The sequence below is a fragment of the Vulpes lagopus genome, chromosome 5, assembly GCF_018345385.1.
Source record: "Vulpes lagopus strain Blue_001 chromosome 5, ASM1834538v1, whole genome shotgun sequence".
NCBI lineage: Eukaryota > Metazoa > Chordata > Mammalia > Carnivora > Canidae > Vulpes > Vulpes lagopus.
In genome coordinates this window covers 95,335,736-95,358,353 of record NC_054828.1, presented here as the reverse complement: position 1 = coordinate 95,358,353, position 22,618 = coordinate 95,335,736, and the positions used below count along the sequence as shown (strand labels likewise).

Genomic DNA, 22,618 nt, shown 5'->3' with positions numbered 1-22,618 from the left:
ATTTCTAAAAACATGTTACAATATTTAAAATAAACATAATTTAGTTTTCTTTTATTGTCCAGTATCATACTGTTGTGACTTTTCACATGCATCTGTCTCCAGGCCAGTGATAGCTTGAGACATCCAGGTGGTTTCTGTTTTTTTACTTAATTTCTGTTAAATTAAGAAGTCCTACCTCAGAAGTATCATTCCTTGAAAATGGCAGCAAGTGACTATCAGATATTTAGACTTGAGTACTGACTCAGAAATTACAGTAAAATTTTTCACTAAAGAATATTTTCAGTGCTCTGTCAGATATGACATTGATGATACATCACACACAAAAGCTTAGGAGACTTGTATGTTTCAATTTAGAGGCTGGTGCCAAATGAGTACTTCATTATTTGGTTGTATTTGGCTCTGAAGGTATTCCTTTGTGTTCAGTGGTAACATTTAGATATGGTTCATTTTACTTTTTGCATATATTTTTATGCAATGAACATATCTCCAGCAGGACATGGGCAACTGGCAGATCAGTAACATGAAACGGTGCCTGTGAAATTGGAAGGAAAGCAGTTCTGATCTGCCATGTTTGAGGAAAACCAAAAGCATTTTTCTTTCCTGTGGCATTTGGATGATCTAGATCCTTTATTCCTTTTTCCTTCTAATCCAGTTTCATGTAAAAAAAAAACCAAACTACATTACCTTTTCTAGTCCTTTCTTGTTACTATATTTTTTCCTAATAGCGCCTTGCCTTAACAATTCATTGTCATTACTGACTTCTGTGTTCTCCCAAGCAATGTTGTAGAGCAGAAGCGCAATTAAAACCTTGGACGTGACCATCAAAAAAAAAAAAAAAAAATGCCTAATAGAGCATCCCCGGTGGCTCAGCGGTTTGCGCCGCCTGCAGCCCGGGGCGTGATCCTGGAGACCCTGGATCGAGTCCCACGTGGGCTCCCTGCATGGATGGAACCTGCTTCTCCCTCTGCCTGTGTCTCTGCCTCTCATTCTCTCTCTGTGTCTCTATAAATAAATAAATAAAATCTTTTTAAAAAATGCCTAATAATGAATATATTAGTATCAGATTCTTTCTCCAGATACTGAAGATAATAATGGATTGGGAAGAATTTTTTTTAAATGACCAATGGTACCACATCTTCTTAACTTTTAAAAACTGTTATTTTAGCCCTAAGTAATTATTCTCTCTCTCTCTCTCTCTCTCTCTCTCTCTCTTTCTCTCTCTCTCTCTCTCTCTCTTTAAATACTGGGCATATAGGGGCAGCCCAGGTGGCTCAGCGGTTTAGCACCACCTTTGACCTAGGTTGTGATCCTGGAGACCTGGAATCGAGTCCCACATCAGGCTCCCTGCATGGAGCCTGCTTCTCCCTATGCCTGTGTCTCTGCCTCTCTCTCTCACTCTCGCTCTCGCTCTGTGTCTCTCATGAATAAATAAATAAAATCTTTTAAAAAAAATACTGGGCATATAACTTAGATACATGCCTTTGAACAAGCCAGAGTACCATAGAGTACCAGGAAGAAATAATCTCATCTTACCTGAAGTTGAAGCTCCTTTAATATGCCTTCCCAGTTCCAGTCCCTTCTCTCTCAACCTCCCCACAGGTAGCCACTTTCATGAATCTTAAAATTTGTAGAAATGGTATTATACTATATATACCATTCTGCATTGCTTTTTTCCATTTATCATTGTGTTTTTGAAGTATACTGATGATATATTTTTTAACTACTAGATAGTGTTCCATCAGATGGATATATCACATTTTATTTTTTTCTTCTCCCATTAATGGACATTTAGGCTATTTTTAATTTTTTGCTATTACTCACTGTGCTGCTGCAAATGTCTTTTCACTTTGACACATGCATTAAGGTTTCTTTAGGACAATTATATACTCAGAAGTGGGATTGTTGGGTTAAAAATAACTGGGTTTAAATTTTGGTACAGTTGCAAAATTGCTTTCCAAAGAGGCTTTACTAATTTACATTCCCACCAGCAGTGGATGAGAGTTCTTTTTTCCATACCTTTTCACCAGCCCTTGTCAGACTTTGTAATTTTTGAGAAATGTTTCCTTGTTAATAATAAATAACATTTCTTTGGTAACTAGTGTACTTGATCATGGTCTTCTGTTCACCTTTCCTTTCTATGTAACTGACTCCTGAAAACCTTTTCAAACGCTTATAGCTCACAGGTGATCATCTGTGTAAAAAATCTCTTCTCCTGTAACATGTTCTTTTGGTAGCAAACAGAATGAAAGCTCCTAATATGTACTGCACAGAAGTCAGAAGCTTATTTTCCTTTATACAATAAAATATATTTTGTTTGTTTCAAATATATATTATATATTATATAAATATATATTATTTGTGGTTTTATCACAACTGAAAAGTAAAATATCTCCTGTTTGGTCTTTAAATGTCAAAGTGTTCCACAGATCCATTCTAGATCCTCTGCTGTTTTCTGTTTTCTGTCCCCCGGGTAACCTCATGTAACCTTGTTCCTCCAAATAATTGCTTTCCACGTTCTTATCTGCAAGCCTGACCTTGTCACCTAGTGTACAGGTGGCATCTGCACTTAGTGGACATGTTAGAATTCCTGTGCACAGAAATCCTAGCTGGTAGTACCTCAACTGTCCCCACCTCCTCCCTGCATCTCCCCCTGGGAACCCAAGACCTCACACACAGGTTCATCTGTAAATATTTCCACACAGATTCCTAAAAGACAGGGGTCCTGTCCCTTCTGTTCCCTGCTCTCTTAGTTCTTGCATGTGTTCATAGGATCATTTCATTTCCATTGTATTTTCTGTTTCTTTCTGGAAGCAGAAGATTTTGGTTCTTAGATTTCCCAGACTGATCCTTTAATTTTCTTACTTTTCCTGTTCTTCATTTTGAAAATCATAACAGCACCTTCCTCATCAGGTAGGTGTGAGGCTTATTCACGCCTGGCACGTGGTGAGTGCTTTATATGTAGGTTCTGGCTGTGATCACTGTCATCAAATTGTGACACTACGTTTTCCTTTCTGAGAAATTTCCTCAACTTTATTTTCTATTTCTTCTCTTGAATTCTTTATTTTGGCTGTCTTAATTTTAATTTACAGAAAAGAGTTCACCGATCTTTTTTTTTTTTTTTCTTAAATCATCCTGTTCATGAACACAGTTTACTCCTCATATTGATAGTCTTCTCTCTGAAGTATTCTAGTGTTCCTTGAACTGTTTCTCAGAGCTGCTTCCCACCACCCCCTTCTTCCAAATCTCTCCTCTTTTTTCAAGGAAGAAAGGGAGAGGGAAAATAGGGTGGGGAGGCTGATCAATTGCAGGCTGTATAAGGACCTTCCCCAGTAGGGAAAGGCGGATAGATTAAGCTACAAAGAGCTAAATGATAATGCATTTAATAAATCCATTTTTAAGCCCCTGTAATGTGCCAGGTAATATATTACTGGATACAGGGGATAAAATAGTCATCATTACAGGCGTAGTCATTGTCCTCTAGGGTATGGGGTAGAAAACACAAATAATCACAAAAATTGAATAAAAATAAAAATACCTAATAATAAGTTTAGTAAGTGGATGTCCTGCAAACAGAAATAGGCACTAGGAGACTGTAAGAGGGAACTGCAGTCAGGGGTGGCTCCTTCCAGGGACTAATGATACCTGAAGGAGGATGTGGGTGGTGAGGAGTGTGGGGGAGTTCCAACCAGACTGCCAGAAAGCCCCTGGGCCAAAAAGAACTGGGCACTTAAAACACTGAAGGAAGTTCTAGGAGGTTGGGGTGCAAGGGGGAGGGATGGCTGGAGAGGCTGAGCAGGAAGGGGAAGAAGAGTTTTTATAGCTGTCAGGAGAGCAAGGGTTTTCAGAGACAAACTGAGATCGAGATAGGCAGTAGTGATGGAGCAGATAGACTGGAAGGGGAGTTCAGAGGAAAAGTCTTTGGGGAGAATCAGAGTCCTCTCAGTTGATTGGTTAGGGTGTACAAAGTCACTGGTGAAGTATTTCAGGCTGTTGTTCAGCAAACAGCACTTGATTCCATTTGACAAGAGCACATTAAGGAGGGGAAGGCATGAGGGGTAATGCTCCAAAGGTAATTTGGAGTCGGTTTTTTAAGTTAAACTGACTGTTTTAATACATTTTGTAGGTAGTAGAGTGCCGCGGCCCACTGCAAGCACAGACTGCAGTGCAGTGAGGGCATGGCACCACAGGATGGTGGGCAGGGGACCCGAGTGGTCACTGCAGGCAGGACCTGAGTAGCTTAGTCTAATGGGATGGGCTGGAGGAGAGGACACTAGCAAGACCTATTCTGGATGCAGAGTAAATGGACATGGTGAAGGTATTAAATAAGCTGGAAATGCTCTAAGCCCTTGAGCATAGGAAGAATGCAGGGCCATTAAAAGACACTGGAAACCCAGGTGAAGGAAGAGGACTAAAAAGAAAATGGAGATTCCATTTGGGTCTATCTCTGACTCCACTAGGATCATCCTGCTTCCCTGGCACCTAAGCACAATGCCTGGTGGGAGGAACCCCCAGGAAGCGTTGTTGAGAGGGTTTATAGTAGGATATTCCTGTTGGCAGATAATAAATACAGTGGAGAAGGTAACAGAGGGTGGCATCAAGGACAGAGCAGGAGGGAGGAGTCTACATTTTGAAATGAGAAAAGAGAAAATTAGAATTACTGTACTGAGAGTTCCTGAGAGATTAGGGTCTTGCCCTCAATGTCCGCCCCCCTTCCACCCTCAGCCTGCTCCAGCTTTGAAAAGCTAACATTTGATGAAGTCATTTTCCTTAAGATGTTCTTTGGTTAAAATGCAGATGTCTCTGGGAGAGGTAATACATTAAGCCTTGTCAGCTATTAATATATTGCCATGATTAGATGCTTTCCAAGTGATGGCTCTCTGACAGTACCTCCATGCAGAATAAGACAGATGAGGAGTATGTTTTAATTGGGGGAGTAAATTAAGAGAGAGGTTCGAAGGTGGGGCAGGACATAGAATTGCTGTATGATCCAGAAATTCCAACTCTGGGTATGTACCCAAAAGAATTGAAAGCAGGGTCCTAAACAGGTATTTGTACATCCACATTCATTGTCACATTATTGACAGTAGACAAAAGGTAAAGGTAACCCAGGTGTCCATGGAAGGATGAATGGATAAACAGAATGTAGTGTTTACACACAATGGAATATTATTCATCCTGAAGTTAAAAAGGAAGAAAATGCTGACACTTGGTTACAATTTGGATGAACCCTGAAGGCATTATGCTAAGTGTAATAGGCCTGTCACAAAAGACAGATAACATATGATGCCACTTGCATGAGATACCTAGAAGTCATGTCCATTGAGACAGAACATACAATGGTGGTTGCCAAGGGTTGGAAGGAGGGAAAATGGGACGTTGACAGTTTAATGGAGACAGAATTTCAGTTTGGGAAGATGAAAAAAGTTCTGGAGATGGTGAGGATTGCACATTGTGAATGTGACACTTAAAAATGGTTAAAACGGTAAATTTTATGGTTGCGCATATTTTGTCACAGTAAAAATAAAGATGGGCCATGCTTGGATGCTGAGCCATCGTGGAGTCCTGGAGGCAGAAACTGGATGGGAGCTCTAAACCTGTGGGTAGTTAGGGCAGAGTGTCTAGAGGAGCAAAAAAGGCGATGAAAAGAGAGGGTCTGGCTAGGGCATTCCCTCTTAGGGACCTGTTCTGATTTCCTTCTATAGGTTCTTTCTTTGTTTTGTTTGTTTCCTTGCTTTAATTGGAGAACTTGAAAGTAAGTTTGCAAAGTATGGATCTTTGAAGTGAAACATAATATTTGTGAAATTTAAACTGATGTTGAATCAGAAATATTTAATTTAAAAGTTATGCAGGCGTACTGCAAAAAAAAATACTTCATAAATACATAAAATAAAAAGTGTTCACCAATTCCCTTGTTTTGGCCTCAGCCCTCTTATCCACCAGTAATTACTGTTACAGTGCCATCTGGAATATTGGGCAGTTTGCTTTGTTTAGTCTAATAGTGTTGTTTTATATATAAGTGACATATATAATAACATACTGTTCTTCTATACATAAACATAATGATATATATTATATATAATAAATAATACAATAATATATATGTATACATATACATTTGTTACCCAGGTCTTAAGTCCAAGGCCATAATTAAACACATAGAAACAGACTTTTCCCTTTACTTGGCATTTAATGTTTAACATGATCTAGCATATACAAGATTAAAATTCAGGTTCCATAAGATTAGCTGAACTATAATAGTCTTCTAAAATAAATAAATATCTGTTATTTATTGTCCATGTGTTTATTCAGTGGTTTTAAATGTTTTTCTTCAAAACTTTCACAAAAATCTGTAGAGCAAATTGTCTTTTTCAAATGAAATATTTTTCCTTTGTACAAACAAAATACAGTATTAATAGACATTTTTTAAAGGGTGAAAAACATACCTCCCTAACAATTTTATTGTCTGTTTCCTTTTAATTTTAGTTATTGTTGGGGTGCCTGGGGGGCTCAGTCAGTGAAGCGTCTGCCTTCAGCTCAGGTTCTGACCCCCGGGGTCCTGGGATCGAGCCCCACATCAAGCTCCCTGCTCATTGGGTACCCTGCTTCTCGTTTGCCCCTGTTTGTTCTCTCTCTCTCACTCTAGTTTTCTCTCAAACAAATAAAATCTTTAATTTTGATTATTGTTGATATGAATACCTGTTTTACTCAGCTGTAAGTGTACAAAAATATACAATTGACATTAAGTGAATGACATGAGATAGCTGTCCTAGAATTTTAAGGTCCTGTTTGTAGCAAAGCTGGATCCATCAGAAAGCCACATTTTCACCCCTCTTAGCTTTGCTTCCCACAAAAATGCCTTTGCTGAGCTGTATTTGCATAGTATTCCTTTCCTTGCTTTTTTAATAGATAAGATATAGCTAGATGAAGACTATTTCTGTAACTCTATGGTCAGTAAAAATTGGGAAATGAAATTTCTGTTAAAACCTAGTGCTGGAAAAAAATCTTTGCCAGTGAAATAATATGCTTCTACCAGAGTGTGTCCTGACAGAGTCTCAAAACACTGTTAGCCTTTGTTTCTCAGCTTTTGAGATGCTAAAGCTAAATTTATTCTCCGTTGCAGTGGCTCTACCAGCCTAGGTCAGTGATCCCCATCAAAGGCCAGTCTTGCCCTTCAGGGGACATTTGGCAGTGTCTGGAGACATTTTTGATTGTCACATCTGGGGTGCGGGGACAATGCTACTGGCATGTAGTGGGTAGAAGCCAGGGATGCTGCTAATACTTCGAATGCATCAAACAGCTACCTATAGCAGAATTATCCAGCCCAAATCATTCAGCATGTCATTGTTGAGAAACTTAGTCCTACATCTGTAAAATCAACTCCCCCTTTTTAGTTTTTCTGTTTTTTCTTTTAAAAATTTTATTTACTTGAGAGAGAGAGATAACAGAGAAGGCAAGAGAGAACACAGTCGGGGAGGAGAGGGAGAAAGAGACTCCCCACTGAGCAGGGAGCCTGACACAGGGCTCAATCCTAGGACCCCGGCATTATGACCTGAGCCACCCATGTGCCCTGCTTTTCTGTTTATTTTATCATACCAGTTAATACTACGTCTTTGTAATAAACTGCTTCAATTTTTTTTTCAAGTGGTGGCATATGAATTGTAAATAAATGCTTTTAAATTTTGCAAGTTTCCCAAATGTGCATGGTTCCAATAATTTTTAATGACTAATTCTCTTTTATGGCCTTTGGTTGAGTTCCCCATATTATAGAATGTTTATTGTCGTCTTTTCCTTTTAATTTTTATCTTTATGTTCTTTATTTCTTACCATGTGTTGGATGTCTCTTGTAAATCATTTAACTCTTTTTCTGAACTACGTGAAGAAGAAATAGCTATCTCTTTAAAGTTACTTTTGGGGGATCCCTGAGTGGCTCAGTGGTTTAGCACTTGCCTTTGGCCCAGGGCGTGATCCTGGAGTCCTGGGATCGAGTCCCACATCAGGCTCCCTGCATGGAGCCTGCTTCTCCCTCTGCCTGTGTCTCTGCCTCTCTCTCTCTCTCTCTCTCTCTCTCTCTCTCTCTCTCTGTCTCTCATGAAAAAATAAAATCTTTAAATTAAAAAAAAAAAAGATACTTTTGAAGCTTGAGTCTTTTATCACCTCTTGGAGCTTACACTTGTCATTATTGTGAAATATTGTAAGATTCTGTATTTTCTCAAAATTGCATTCATTCTTTTTGTGATTGCCATGTTTGAATTGGCTTTTAAAAATAAGTCAGTCCAGTTTGTGAGTGTCTTGTTCCCCTGGGCCCTCAATATCAAGGAGCTGCAGCATTTTGGTGTTGCTGTCATTTTTGATACTTAACCTTAATTTACTTTTCTGTTTTTTAAATTTAACTGTAATTGCCATGAGAGCCTATGATAGGTAGAGTTTTATGCTTTTGGTGCTTTCATTATTGGTGTCAAATTCTTTTCAGAATATCTATGTTAGTTTTTGCATCTGATTATGAAGTGAGGGCTGTATTTAGCTACTTTTGTTTCTGTCTTTGGTTATTGTAATATTCATAGCAGAACTTGTATTTTTATGTGTATAATATCTTTTTTGACAGGCAAGCATGGGAATATATTATTGCTTTATTTTTATATATTCTTTTTTTTTTAAGATTTTATTTTTTTGAGAGAGAGTGAGTAAGCACGGAGACAGGGGCAGAGGGAAAAGGAGAAGCAGACTCCCCACTGTACAGGGAGCCCAACTCAGGGCTCGATCCCAGGATGCTGAGCCAAAGGCAGATGCTTAACCTACTGAGCCACCCACGTGTCCCTACCTATATTCTCAGAGTTTATAATTGAGGTTTTTATTTTGAGATAATTGTAGATTTATATGCATGCAGTTTTGAGAAGTAATACATGGGGATTCTGTGTACCCTTTGCCAATTTTCCCAGAATGTTAATGTCTTACAAAATTATAATAGAATATCCAACTAGGATTTTGGCATTGGTATAGTCAAGCTGAAGAATGTTTCCAGTTTCCATCTCTACAAGGATCCCTCATGTTGTCCTTTTATAACCACATTTACCTGCCTAATCTCTGGCATTTCCCTCCCTGCCTATCTCTGGCAACCACTAAGCTGTTCTCCATTTTATAATTTTGTCATTTCAGGGATATTATATGGATGGAATCAGACAGTATATAACCTAGGGGATTGACTTTTTTCTACTCGGTATAATTCTCTGGAAATTAACCCAAGGTTTGCATGTATCAGTAGGTCATTTCTTTTTTATTGCTGAGTAGTATTCCATGGTATGGATATACCACAGTGTAATCTTTGACCTGTTGGAGGACTTGTGGGTTGTTTACAGTTATTGGCTATTTTGAATAAAGCTGCTATAAAAGTGTACAGGTTCTTTCAAAAATGTACATCTCTTCTCTGAGATAGATGCCCAGTAGAACAATTGCTGGTTTTTATGGTTGTATATAAGGAACTGTCAAACTGTTGTCCAGAGTAACAGTACATTTTAAATTCCCACATGCCAGTGTATGAGTGGTCCAGTTTTTCTGCATCCTCCACATTTGATAGTGTCACTATTTTTTTATTTATTTTTTATTTTTTTGGCCATTCTGATGTATGTGTGGACCTGATTGTGGTTTTAACTTGCATTCCCCTAGTGGCTGATGAGTAGGAACATTTTTTCATGTGCTTACTTGCCAGGTGTATCTCCTATTTGGTGAAATGACACTTTTCTATTTTTGTGTATGTTGGAAATTTCTACAATGAAATGCTAAAAGACTAATCTTTTAAATTCTTCAATTTTTTATGTTTCTTCCTGGGTTTTAAATGCTTTTTTTGTTGTTGTTTTTAATGTTTATTTCTGGGTTTTAGTTTCTTTTCTGAGATCATTTGATCTGTTATTGTCACCAATATATAGTCATTCTATATCTAAATGAAAATTTGGGGAGAACTAGTTTCTGTCTATGAATGTCTCTCCCATTCCTTTTGCCATATGAAATGGATTTATTTCTATAAAGAAGTACTATGGAATTTTTATGGTCAGTACAAAAAAGAAAAAACACATTTCTGATCTAAATATGTCATTATATGTAGAAGCACTTGAGTCTTTTTAACCACCTCAGTATTGTTTTCTATTAAGACATGAATATGGGGATGCCTGGGGGGCTCAGTGGTTGAGCATCTGCCTTTGGCCCAGGGCGTGATCCTGGGATCTGGGATCAAGTCCCACATAAGGCTCCCTGCATGGAGCCTGCTTCTCCCTCCGCCTATATCTCTGCCTGTCTCTCTCATGAATAAAATAATAAAATCATTAAAAAAAAAAGACATGAATATGTTTAACATTTTTTAAAGTCAAATTTTAATGTTGTGATAGTTTTCCTTGTCTTCTGAGTTCATTTGTTGCTTTCTTCAACAAATATTTGAGTGTCCCCTTGTCAGGCACCATGCTAGGCACTGGGAGTAAAATCGTGAGTCCAGTTCAAATAAAAAAGAAATCTTGTCCTCTCTTGGGCAAGCATGTATTACCAGAATGGTAACCTTAATGAAAAGATTCATTAATCCCTGTGAAAGGATGACATACAAATTCATGTAGTATATCATTTAAAAAAAAAAAACAAAACAAAAGAGAAATCTATCCATGAGGTCCCCACTCCAGAGAGCTGTTAGTGGGGCTGTGCACTGCATATTGAGGGAGGATCATGTGCAGAGGCCCCACAGCTGGCCCCACAGCCTGGGACGCTGGAAGAGCAGCAGGAAGGCCTGGTATTGGGCTGAGGAGGGGCCAGTAGAAAGAGCTACAACTAGGAAATGCTGCTTATTTTCATGATTCCTTCTGTGCGACTTTGAGCTTTCTAATTTCAAATGTCAGCTAGTTGCTAAAATGCTAACTTATTAATGTTTTCTGTATTAACTTTTTGGAGATTTTTTTTTTGAGAGAAAGCGTGTGTATGCACATGTGAGCGGGGTGTGGGGGCAGAGAGGAGAGGGAGAATCTTAAGCAGGCACCCCCTGCTTGACTGACTGAGCCACTCAGGTACCCCAGAGGTTCTTTTTTTATTGTGAAATATATGTAGCTGCTAATCCTCTGTGCTCTGCCTGTTCAGCCCTTCCTGCTCCCTAACCCCTGGCAACCACCCATCTTTTTACGGTCTCCATAGCTTTGCCTCCTCCAGAATGTCATGTGGTTGGAATCATACAGTGTGTAAGCTGTTTAGATTGGCTTCTTTCATTTAGTAATATGCAGGTAAGTAAGTTTTTTTAATTTTTTAATGGCTTGAGAGCTCATTTCTTTTTAGTGCTGAATATTCATTGTCTGTATGTATCACACTTTATCCATTATTGTTCGCTTGCAAGCAACCTTTTGGTTGCTTCCAAATTTTGGCAATTATGAAGAAAGCTGCTAATCCATAGGTTTTGTGTAGACATATGTTTCAGCTCATTTGAGTAAACACCAATGAATACAATCCTGGATAATATAGTAAGAATATAATACGTCTAGTTTTGTTAAAAAAAAAACAAAAAAAAAAACCTGCCATGTTGTCTTCCAAAGTGTCTACATTTTGCTTTCCCACCAGCAGTGAAGTAGAGTTCCTATTGTTCCACATCCTTGGCAGCATTGAGTGTTGTCAGTGCTGGATTTTTGACAATTTTAATACATGTGTAGTAGTATGTATCTCCTTGTTTTAACTTGCAGTTCCCAAATGACATGTTGATTATCTTTTCATATGGGTTTTGGTGGGGGTTTATTTTTTGGGTGGGGGGGCATCTGTATATCTTTTTGGTGAGGTATCTGTTTAGGTCTTCTGCCCATTTTTAATTGGATTGTTCATTTTCTGACTGTTGATATTAAGAGTTCTTTGCACACTTTGGAGAACAGTCCTTTCTCAGATATGTCTTGTGCAAATATTTTCTTTCAGCTTATGACTTGTCTTCTCATTCTCTTGAGGGGTGACTATTTTTATTATAAAATAATTTTTATCTGCTTCACATGCTTTTCTCATGGAACATAGAAAGTATATCTTAATCTAAATCTACTCTTTTATTTTTCTCTGTATGTGTATCTTCCTTATTTTGAGTTTTCACTGTAGCACATACATTCATTTTTGGCCTTTTAAAAATCTACTTACCCTTGTCCTGATTGGTTATCAAATTGAATTTTTTTTAATTAGTTTCATTTCTAAGTTTATTTTTGCTTCCTCTTTTCTCTGCTATAGTGTCTCTTCCCTTTCTTAACAATCAGAAGTTTATGGCTTCTTCAAAGTACAGATGTTTTAGTATTTAACACTTGTCACACCATTTTTTCCATCTCCCATCTTTTTGTTTTTACTAATTCAGCTCAAAAAAGTTTATTGAACACATGTCACATTCAGGCACACTCTGGTATAGACTGAAGATGTAAATTAGGATAAAACATACTGTGTAGACATCAAATGCTACAGTTCAAAAAGAGCTGTATGGAATTAGCTTTATTTTTGCCCTTCTTCCCATCACTTACCTTTTACAATAATCAATAATAACCTTAATATTTTAAAACATTTTTGTGTCATAATGGCAAATATAATTTATTTCAACCATACAGATTCTTGATATTTCTGCTATAATTATAATAACATAAATATTTTGATCAGTTAGATCAATATTTTGATCTAATATTAAATCAAAAAATTTGATCTCAATGATTAGATCAATATTTTACTTTCCCATTTCAATTTTAAGGGAAATGAAGTATTCTCTGCAACTAGCACTTTCTTACTCGTTTGGAAAAATCACAAAACTGTGTATATGTTAGACAGGCATTTCCCTAGTCATTCTTACTTCCTTGCTTCTTGTTTTTCCTTAGATGTGGAAGCTGCCTAGAGTCTGGGTTCAGACAGGGGTAAATTCATAGTGACTCCTGGCTTAGCCAGGCACTGCAGTACTAGAGAAGGGCTCAGTACCAGTTTTGTTGAGCAGCTCAGAACTTTAAATCTCATGAAATTCCAAAACAGATTTGGAAGTGTGCCAAATCTTTATTTTGACATGTTAAAGATGTGTGTGTGGCTGGGGTGCAAAGCAGAGGGATGATCATTTGCTATTATCATGATTTCTTAGATAAAATACATAATATGTATATAATCAGAATGCAGAAATTTTTTCTTAGCAAGGAACTGTTACCACCAGGAACAGTGACACATAGACTTACTATGTATCTTCTCCTGACTTCTCTCATTTTCCTGAGGAGGAGTGGCAAGTCTCTCACAGAATAGCCACCATCCATAGGCTATTGTATGGGGAGTACCAGTTGGGTAGCCTGAAGCATATTTTCCAGCATGGCCTGGCAAGGTCTAGAGCTGTTCCTGCCATGTGACTTGTCTTGTGTGACACAGTCATTCCTAGTGGACATCTCCCTAAAGATAACATGCATACCTTCAGGCTGCTAAGTCAGCCAGCTGGTGTGTGTGTGTGCTCTAGGAACATGTACCTGTTGTAGCTAAAGTCATATATAATTTGGAAAAGTCAGTCTCTTGGTCAACTAGCACAGTAATGTAGTCTACAGATTCATAAATAGCTTTGGTAGTCCACCTACTACTGTTCTCTTTTATTAGAATAGCTTATGACTGTTACTCTTTATACCAGTCCTGCGTCACATTCTATTAAACCATCCTGTTACTTTTCCCTCTCAGCGGTTTTGCGAGTGGCTGGTTCCCTGCAGAAGAGCACAGAAGTGATGAAGGCCATGCAGAGTCTTGTGAAGATCCCAGAAATCCAGGCCACCATGAGAGAACTTTCCAAAGAGATGATGAAGGTGACCTGTGGCCAACCCTGCATTCATTCCTAGCACATGGCAGAGGGCTAGGGCTAGGGCTGGGCAGGAGCAGACTGACCACTGTTGCCAGAAATGATTTTGAAGACAGAGGAGCAGCTCTTAACACTGGTTGAAACCATCTAAGCTGACCATGGCAAGAGGCTGGGTCAGATTGCCAGTGTCCCACGATTGGGGCCTAGAAAGGACTTCTAATGGTGGCCTTCAGCCAGGGGCAAGGCTCAGGAGAACATTGTTACTGAGCCCCCTGCCAGCCAGTGGTATACCACACGTTTTGTCCTATAGAGTCCTCCCAGGACTCTGTGAGGGAGCTCTTTTTTACCCCATTTTATACAGGAGGAAATTGTTCAAGTTGCCAGGTGATTTACCTAAGTGACCTTGGTAGTAAGTGACAGATCTGGGGTTGGAGCACATACCTTACTGCCTGAGCTGCGTCAGAAGTTGTGAATGTAAGTTCCTTATGCAGGCGTGTTTCATACTTTAGACTTGTGATCTGAGAGCCAATATTGTACACCTCAGATTCTTATGTATTAGCTTGTGTATAGGAATTGTCTTCCTTCTTCCTAGGGAGTTTCATTTATGAACTTGAGTTCTATGTGGGGCTCTTGGGCACAGGAGGGAGGAACCAGAAAAAATTGATGGAACCACAGCATAGAAAACCTACAACACAGGTGTTTGGTACCAGAAGTCTTGGGCAGTAGCAGGAAGGAGGCAATGGGGTCAGAAGTATGCGTCCTTTAAAAGTGGTGCATGGGTCTTTTTTCCCAAGTTGTGATGACTGTCCATCTAGAACTAGATAAAAAGGTAATTCTTGGAATGACTTCAGGCCTGCTCATTCTAACTTATGTAGCCACCAGGATCTGAGGGGGAAGCCCCTTTTAGAATCTGGGGTCTTCTCCACAATGCTTTCTGAATGCGGAAAGTAACACAGATTTGGAGGAAGGCCTGTATATAATAGATGATAAATAATTACTGAATATATTCTAGGATGCATCCCCAAGTACAAAATGAAGCCTCTGGTAAGGGCCCTGCTCCTTGAGGGCATGACGTTAGTCATACTCCATTTGTTCGCAGGCCCTGACCTGTTGTGTGGCACAGAGTGGGCATTGGTTGAATGGTTGCTGATGAAATTAAGTGCATAAATGAATGAGTGAACCCATCTCCAGGATATAGAAGGCTATTAGAGTCAGGATTCCAGTAGGCTCTTTTTAACCACTTACTGAGCACATACTGAACCTCTTCCACAATAGTCTCCAACATTAAGATGACTGCCATTCATTGGGGTCAGAGGGTTCCACCTGTGTGAATTGAATTTATTTTTCATTTTGGTTGGGAGGAAAGGATCTGAGAATATATAGAATATGGTTATTAGTCTGATTTGTGTCATTAAGAGTCATTTGAGTGGTGTGGCAGCAAAGGCAGGCAGGAGAGTGGACTTGCTTTACCTTTGATACCATCAGCATGGTTAGTGAGAGTAGTGGCTGCTAAGTGTGGGGGAACCAGAGCTGGAGCTGTCACAAGTGACCTGTTCCTTAAATCACTGGATCAAGATACAGAGCAAAGGGCTCAGTTCTTGCAAATGAAGTGGCACAGCAATTAGGATTTTTCTTTTTTGGCAGCTTCTCAGAAGCCTGAATCCATACTGTCCTTTTGACTCTCAGTCCTTTCCCATCTGTTCTACTCAGGGATACCAGGGGCCTCTTTCTGTCATTGGAGGGTGCTATTAGGACCTTTTGCTTCAAAACCAAACAACAATCCATGGGGTCTTACTTGGGAGCTGAGGACACTGCCTGACAAGGAAGACCTTGGGTCTGGCTTGTGTTGGACAATGTTTGAAAACAGTTTATTTGTGCTCCATGGTGGCACCATGCTCCCTTGGGGACAAAGGAGGCCTGTGGCTGGCTTCAGGCTTCCAGTAGAGTCAGGGCGTTACATGCAGAAACGCTGTTTTAGTGATTCTCTCAGGAATGGAGGATCAGTCTTTGGTGAATTGATTGAGCCTTGCCAGAATCCCTGGACTGGCCCTATACCAGCAGCTGAAACCTGGACATGCTGAAGTACTCTTCAGGCCTTTTTAGGGTTCCATGGAACCCCACTCTGCCCTTGGTACCTGTTATCATAGTGTCCACAAAGACTCCACTCCATTTTCATCCTGTTTCAGGCCCTGTAATCATAGACTCTGTTTGCAGCATTAGGGCACATGCTTCCTAAGACAGCTCAGAGCACACTTGATTTTCAGCAGATTGTTCCCCAAGTGCCCTCTTTACAGTGTCAGCAGGGGCTCTGCTGACAAAGGTGCCCCTCCAGCCCTAGTGCTGAATGTGGAGAACAGTTTCCCTATGGCCTTTGCCTTTCTTCAGAGAGGACGGACAGCGTCAGCGTTTCTTGAGGCCATCTGTCTTGAGTGTTAGCCCTCAGAAGGGTGGTCTGGACCTGGAGACTCTAGAGCTTGGGTGGAACTGGACCCGCAGAGGAGTCTGTGGGGAACAGATTTACCAACTGAGGGAAGTGATGTGATTTGTTCTGTGTTTAGGCTGGCATCATAGAAGAAATGTTGGAGGACACTTTTGAGAGCATGGATGATCAGGAAGAAATGGAAGAAGCAGCAGAAATGGAAATTGACAAAATTCTCTTTGAAATCACAGCAGGTATGGCCCTGAGATTCTTCTTCTTTCTACCCTCCTTCTGTGGTCATTCTTGCATTCACTAAGTTAGCTAGTAGCTTTTTCTTTAGGACCCTCTTTCTTCTACATTTTTTAGATTATACAAGATAGTTCTTAAAAAGTAAGCACAATATCCATAACCATCTTTTTTAAAACACCAAGATTTTTAAAAATTGCTAGAGTCTTCAGAATGTAAGGAGAAACACTGCTCTCCCAGCAGTGCTGTTGGGAGCTTAGAGTGGTATAGACTTTCTTGAAAGCAATTTGGCAGTAGCTGACAAAGGCCCTGGACCTAACAGGTTGATTTATGGGAATTTATTCTAGTATTTAAGGATGTGATGAAAAATTTAATTGAAGGATGTCTTTAGTAGCATTATTTATCATACTGAAATATTTGAAACAAGCTAAATGCCTAATAATAGAGTATTAGTTGAATTGTGTTGTATCTGCTTTAATGGAATACTTTATAGCTATGGTAATATGGAAATACATTCATTGACATGGAAAGATTTTCACAATATAGTGTGTGAGAAAAGCCTCGTTACTGCAATACATACTCTTGTGCAAAAAATAGGTCTATAGAAAAAGTCTGGAAAGGGAATAAACAAAAATAGTAATCTCTGAACAGTGGTTAATGAGGTTTTAAACTTTATTTTTACTTCTGGATTTTGGATTTTATGTTTACTAAAAAAATTTATGACGTTTAATTTTTATCTGTTTGTTTTAAAATTATTTAATTATTTGTTTTAAAACTGTTGGGAGAAAGACTAGTTACTCCAGGAAAACATTTTGTGAATGTTTAGAAACAATTTAGTTTTACTGAGAAACATTTAACATCTTCATAAATCTTAAAAATTAAATCTTTAATAGGGCTTAGGAATTTAGACCAAGAGTATCAGAACCAAAATTCTTAAAATCAGAATCTTCAGTTATTGTAATCTTGGTATCATGACAAGTTGGTGTTTGCATATTTATCATAGCAAAATCTCACACAGCTTGTTTTATTACCCCTTTTCTGTTCTTGTTGGACTCTTCCAGGTATGAAAGGCAGAGAGATTGAGGGACCACTTTTTAAAAACAATACTTGGTTAATTTATTTGCTGTTTCTTTTCAGGGGCCTTAGGCAAAGCACCTAGTAAAGTGACCGACGCCCTTCCAGAGCCTGAACCCTCAGGAGCGATGGCTGCATCGGAAGATGAGGAGGAGGAAGAGGCTCTGGAGGCCATGCAGTCCCGTCTGGCTACACTTCGCAGCTAGGAGCTGCCTTGCTGGGCTGTCGGGCTCTTTCACAGCCGGCCTACCCAGAGTAAACACACTCCTCTGAAGCAACCACCATTTTATGTATCTCTTGCACTACACCTCTCAGTGAGGCACTGCATTCTGAGAAGGTTCTCTGCTAGTATCTCTTCACTCTTTGCAGAGGTTTTGGGATCTCAACAGGATTGTCCTTGAGAGGTGGGGTTATAAATGCATCATTTTCAGGAATATAAACAGAAGTATCTTTTGGAGGAAAGGGCGCAAGAATCTGTTTTCTCCCAAGGCACTTCTGAGGATAGAGTTGATTACCTGAATGTTGAGGACTACATTTTTTTGTCCCTAAAACACTATATAAAATGGATTTTAATAAATTTCTGCTTTAACACTTGGTCTCATTGTAGATTGTCATGTGCATTTAATTTTCAAGGTTTTTGCAGTCTCAAATTATATGTTGACCTTGGAAGGAGAGAAGGTGCTATAGAGTCATACAGGATGTGGAAGCTCAGCACAAGAAGAATCTGTTCCCAGGATACTGTTCCCCAGCCTTCACAGGTGTGGGAGGGGAGCCACACCTCTGCTTTCTGTCATCTGTTTAATCAAAAGGATCCTCAAGAACTGTCCTGTTGGCTGGATGGCTGTATTATACCCTGACAGGTGTGTTTATGTACTTTTCCTTCCCGTCCTTCCCAATGCAAACTGGACCCAGGACAGACACCTGGGAGATTAGGACTCTCTCATTCTCTAATTGCTTTTCTCTGCTGCCACTCTTATTATTGTTCAGCTCATTTGGGTAAATACCAGGGAACACGGTTCCTGGATTACTGGTAAGACTTATGTCTGCTTTTCTAAGAAACTACCAAACTGTCTTCCAAAGTGGCTGTACCATATCGCATTCCCAGGAACCATGACTGGGAATTTCTGACCCTCTCATCCTCATGAGTAGTTATCAGTGTTTTGAATTTTGACCATCCTAACATGTATGGAGTAGTATCTCAGTGTTGTTTTCATTTGCAATTCCCTAGTGATTTATGATGCTGAACATTTTTCATGTGTTTTTGTCATATGTATATCTTTTTTGGTGAGGTGTTTGTTTAGGTCTTTTGCCTATTCTTAATTGGGTTGTTCATTTTCTTATTGTTAAGTTTGAAGAGTTCTTTGCATGCTTTGCTAACAGTCCTTTCTCAGATGTGTCTTTTATGGATATTTTCTCACAGTTGTGGCTTGTCTTCTCATTCCTTCACATTTCACAGAGCAGTTTTCTATTTTAATGAAGTTCAGCTTCCCCAAAATTTCTTTCATGATCATATCTTTGTTAGATCTTAAGTCATGGTTATACCCATGGTCACCTAGAAATTTCTCTGTTATCTTCTAGGAATTTTATGTTTTACATTTAGGTTTTAATCTGTTTTTTGGTTTAATTCTTGTGAAGTGTGTTAGGTCTATGTCTAGATTTTTTTTTGCACGTGGACCTCCAGTTCTAGCATGATTTGCTGGAAAGACTATCTTTGCTGCATTGTATTATCTTTATTCCTTTTTAAAAGATTGACTATATTTATTTGACTCTGTTTCAGGCTCTCATTTCCGTTCCATTGATGTGTTTGCCTCTTCTTTCACCAATACCACACTGTCTTAATTGTTGTACCTTTATAATAAGTCTTGAAGTCAGTTAGCATCAGTCCTTCAACTTTGTTCTTCAGTATTGTGTTGGCTATTCTGGGTCTTTAGCCTCTCCATATAAACTTTAGAATTCATTTGTCAATATTTGTCAATATCCATAAACGAACTTGCTATGATTTTGATCAGGATAGGCTGTGGATGGACAGATGGAATATTTACAGCCACTCTTTCAGCCATTCAAATAAAATTATCTAAATGTAGGGTTGGATTGTTTTCATTGTTTGAAGTGGTGGTCCTGTTGCTCCATTCCTGTTTTCAGGTTAAGGAAAGAGTATTGTTGACTTATCATCATGTCATATAGTCCATTTTCCCTTAGTAGTCTTTTGGGCATCATTGGAAACAGGGAAAGTTAGATACTGTCCTGGCCCTGGAAGGTCCACAATCTGGGAAGGGAAATAATGGTGTAAATACCTGCAGTAAAAGTTCTCCTCTATCCTTAGCCTCTCATCTTAGGTGCAGTACTAGCTGCACCAGCTACCACTCTCTCCACCTCAATACAGACCGAATCTAGTTAGTGTCCTAAAACAAAAAACAAAAGTAAAGTGTACTCAGAATAGCATCCCACACCATCCATCCAAAACAATCCATTTGTTTTGTTTTGCTTTGCTTTGTTTGGAAATACAGCCTACTCGAAAAATCATCCAACTTGTGATGATCACCCAGCATTTCCCTCTAAACAGGTTGTAACCTCTCGTTCCCTGTCCGTCCCCACTCTTCCCCTGTTGTCTGTCATGCCTTCCTGAGCACTTAACCACCTGTATAGCTAATATGTCCTTAGGCCTCCTTGTCATGTATTTCCTCGTCTGTCTCAGAACCCCTGGAGAGAAGAGGTTATGACTCATAAATACTCCTAAATAGTATTAGCAGTGCCTGTCCCTGCACCTCCTCCTGACATCTAACCCCTAGCGGAAGAACTAGGACCACTTTTCTTGTCCTACTCTAGTGACACAGATGATCTTTAAATGCTAATTTATATTGTCAGTAGGAAAGGCTCCTAAGTGAAATAAATGGGAAATTTTTGGTTCAAATAAACATAAAGCAGGTTGCTTTACGTTTCAGAGCCTTTCATATACTTTTCCCCAAATTTATTCGACCAAGTTTTCTTTTGAGATGCCAGAAACATTTCCTTAGCCACTGAAACCTTTTCAGAAATGCAAATCTAAACCACAGTAGAGAAATACCTTTTTTTAAACTAACAAATTTCTCTTCTACATTTAATTATAGTTTTAAAAAAATATAGAGTGACATAAGCAAAATAGTGGAGTAGGCAGCTCCATACACCCATAACTCCAGGGAAACATTATAAAAAGTACCAGAAACTGTCAGAACCAACTTTGTCAGAACTGGAAAGGAAGAATTTACCTCAGCCACATGAACACTATTAAGAAAAAAGAAACCTAAAAACAGTAAGAGAGCCTTGTGGCTTTTTCACTGGCCCTTGCCCAATCCCTCTCTCAACTTGGCAGCAGTCTTGACGATAGCTCACTCTTGCAGTGTCTGACTCTGGTCCCTAGATCCAGGGGAACAGAGCAGACTTAGTCACAAATAACCTGTTTTTCTGTCTGCCCTTTACCTGTGGGCCACCCTGAAGACCTAATACAACGTGCTCATCTCTGGTTTATCTATCATATAACTTAGGTTGGAAAAGCAGCAGGCATTGCTTGAAAACAGATTAAGGAAACACTTTAGGGAATCCTGGGTGGCTCAGTGGTTAAGCATTTGCCTTTGGCTCAGGGCGTGATCCTGGAGTCCCGGGATCAAGTTGTGCATCGGGCTTCCTACATGGAGCCTGCTTCTCCCTCTGCCTGTCTCTGCCTTTCTCTCTATGTCTCTCATGAATAAATAAATACAATCTTAAAAAAAAAAAAAGTGAAACCACCTGGGGCAACAAATTACAGTTTGAGACATACAATAGCTTACTTAAAACTGGAAGGAAAAGCCAAGGAGAAGGTTTCTTTGGGATAGTAGGGCATTCAAAAATATGTAGATATGCATGTAGCCACATGCATGCCAAGTACCAGAAATATCAGAAAAGATCTGAGAAGACCCCAGACTTTCACCACTAGCTGATCTATATGCTTGGTACAAACAGGAGCTGAAGGCTGAGACAGAATTGTCAGTAGTCTAGCTAAGTCATAAGAATGTCCCAGCACAGGGCCAATCCAGAAAGACTGGAACAGGTGTCTTTGTTGGTTTGTTTTTTTAAGGTTCTGGCATTCAAAGAGATCTCTGTCAAAATACTGGCTGAACATAGCAAAACCTTCAACAATTAAGAAGTGCACACCCTGGGGAAGGGAAAGATGATGATTTCCAGAATTATTCTGGAATACTCAGATGTCCAGTTTTCAACAACAAAAATCAAAGCATACAAAGTGGAAAGTATGGTCCCTTCAAAAAAAAAAAATTAATAGAAACCATCCCCCCAAACACTGCACTTCCTAGAAAAGAAAACTTTAAACCAATTGCCTTAAATACACTTCGGAGATAAATGAGTAAGATGATGAATAAAACAAAAATATCAATTAGAAGAAATTATTAAAAAGGAAACCACATAGAAATTCTAGACCTGGGATCCCTGGGTGGCGCAGCAGTTTAGCGCCTGCCTTTGGCCCAGGGTGCGATTCTGGAGACCCGGGATCGAATCCCACGTCGGGCTCCCGGTGCATGGAGCCTGCTTCTCCCTCTGCCTATGTCTCTGCCTCTCTCTCTCTCTCTCTGTGTGACTATCATAAATAAATTTTTTTTAAAAACTTTAAAAAAAATAAAAAAGAAATTAAAAAAAATTCTAGACCTGAAGAGTACAATAACAAGTACAAAAATACACAAGAGGGATTCAACAGATTTGAGTACACAAAAAGAATTGGTGAACTTGAAGATAGAACAGTTGAAATCCAGTTTGAAGAACAAAAAGGTGAACAGCCTAAAGGACTTGTAAGACCACCAAGGTCACCAAAATATGCATAAAAGAGAGAACAGGGGACGCCTGGGTGGCTCAGTGCTTGAGCGTCAGCCTTCAGCTCAGGTCATGATCCTGAAGTCCCAGGATCGAGTCCCACATTGGGCTCCCTGCATGGAGCCTGCTTCTTCCTCTTCCTGTGTCTCTGCCTCTCTCTGTATGTCTTTCATGAATAAATAAATAAAAACTTTAAAAAATATATTTAAAGGAATAATGGCAGGGCAGCCCTGGTGGCTCAGTGGTTTAGTGCCACCTTCGGC

General features: G+C 39.3%; 1 protein-coding gene across 2 annotated transcripts in view; it reads left to right on the top strand.

Moving 5' to 3' along the window:
• LOC121490833 (charged multivesicular body protein 3) overlaps positions 1-18,115 on the top strand; it is a 62,874-nt gene extending 44,759 nt beyond the window's left edge. For both annotated transcript variants that reach the window (XM_041754913.1, XM_041754912.1), the window contains 3 exons: positions 13,666-13,787; positions 16,339-16,453; positions 17,583-18,115. In XM_041754913.1, the coding sequence (XP_041610847.1) occupies positions 13,666-13,787; positions 16,339-16,453; positions 17,583-17,725 (380 nt within the window). In that variant the 3' untranslated portion in view covers positions 17,726-18,115. The remainder of the gene's footprint in view (positions 1-13,665; positions 13,788-16,338; positions 16,454-17,582) is intronic.
• Positions 18,116-22,618: the final 4,503 nt, after the last annotated feature.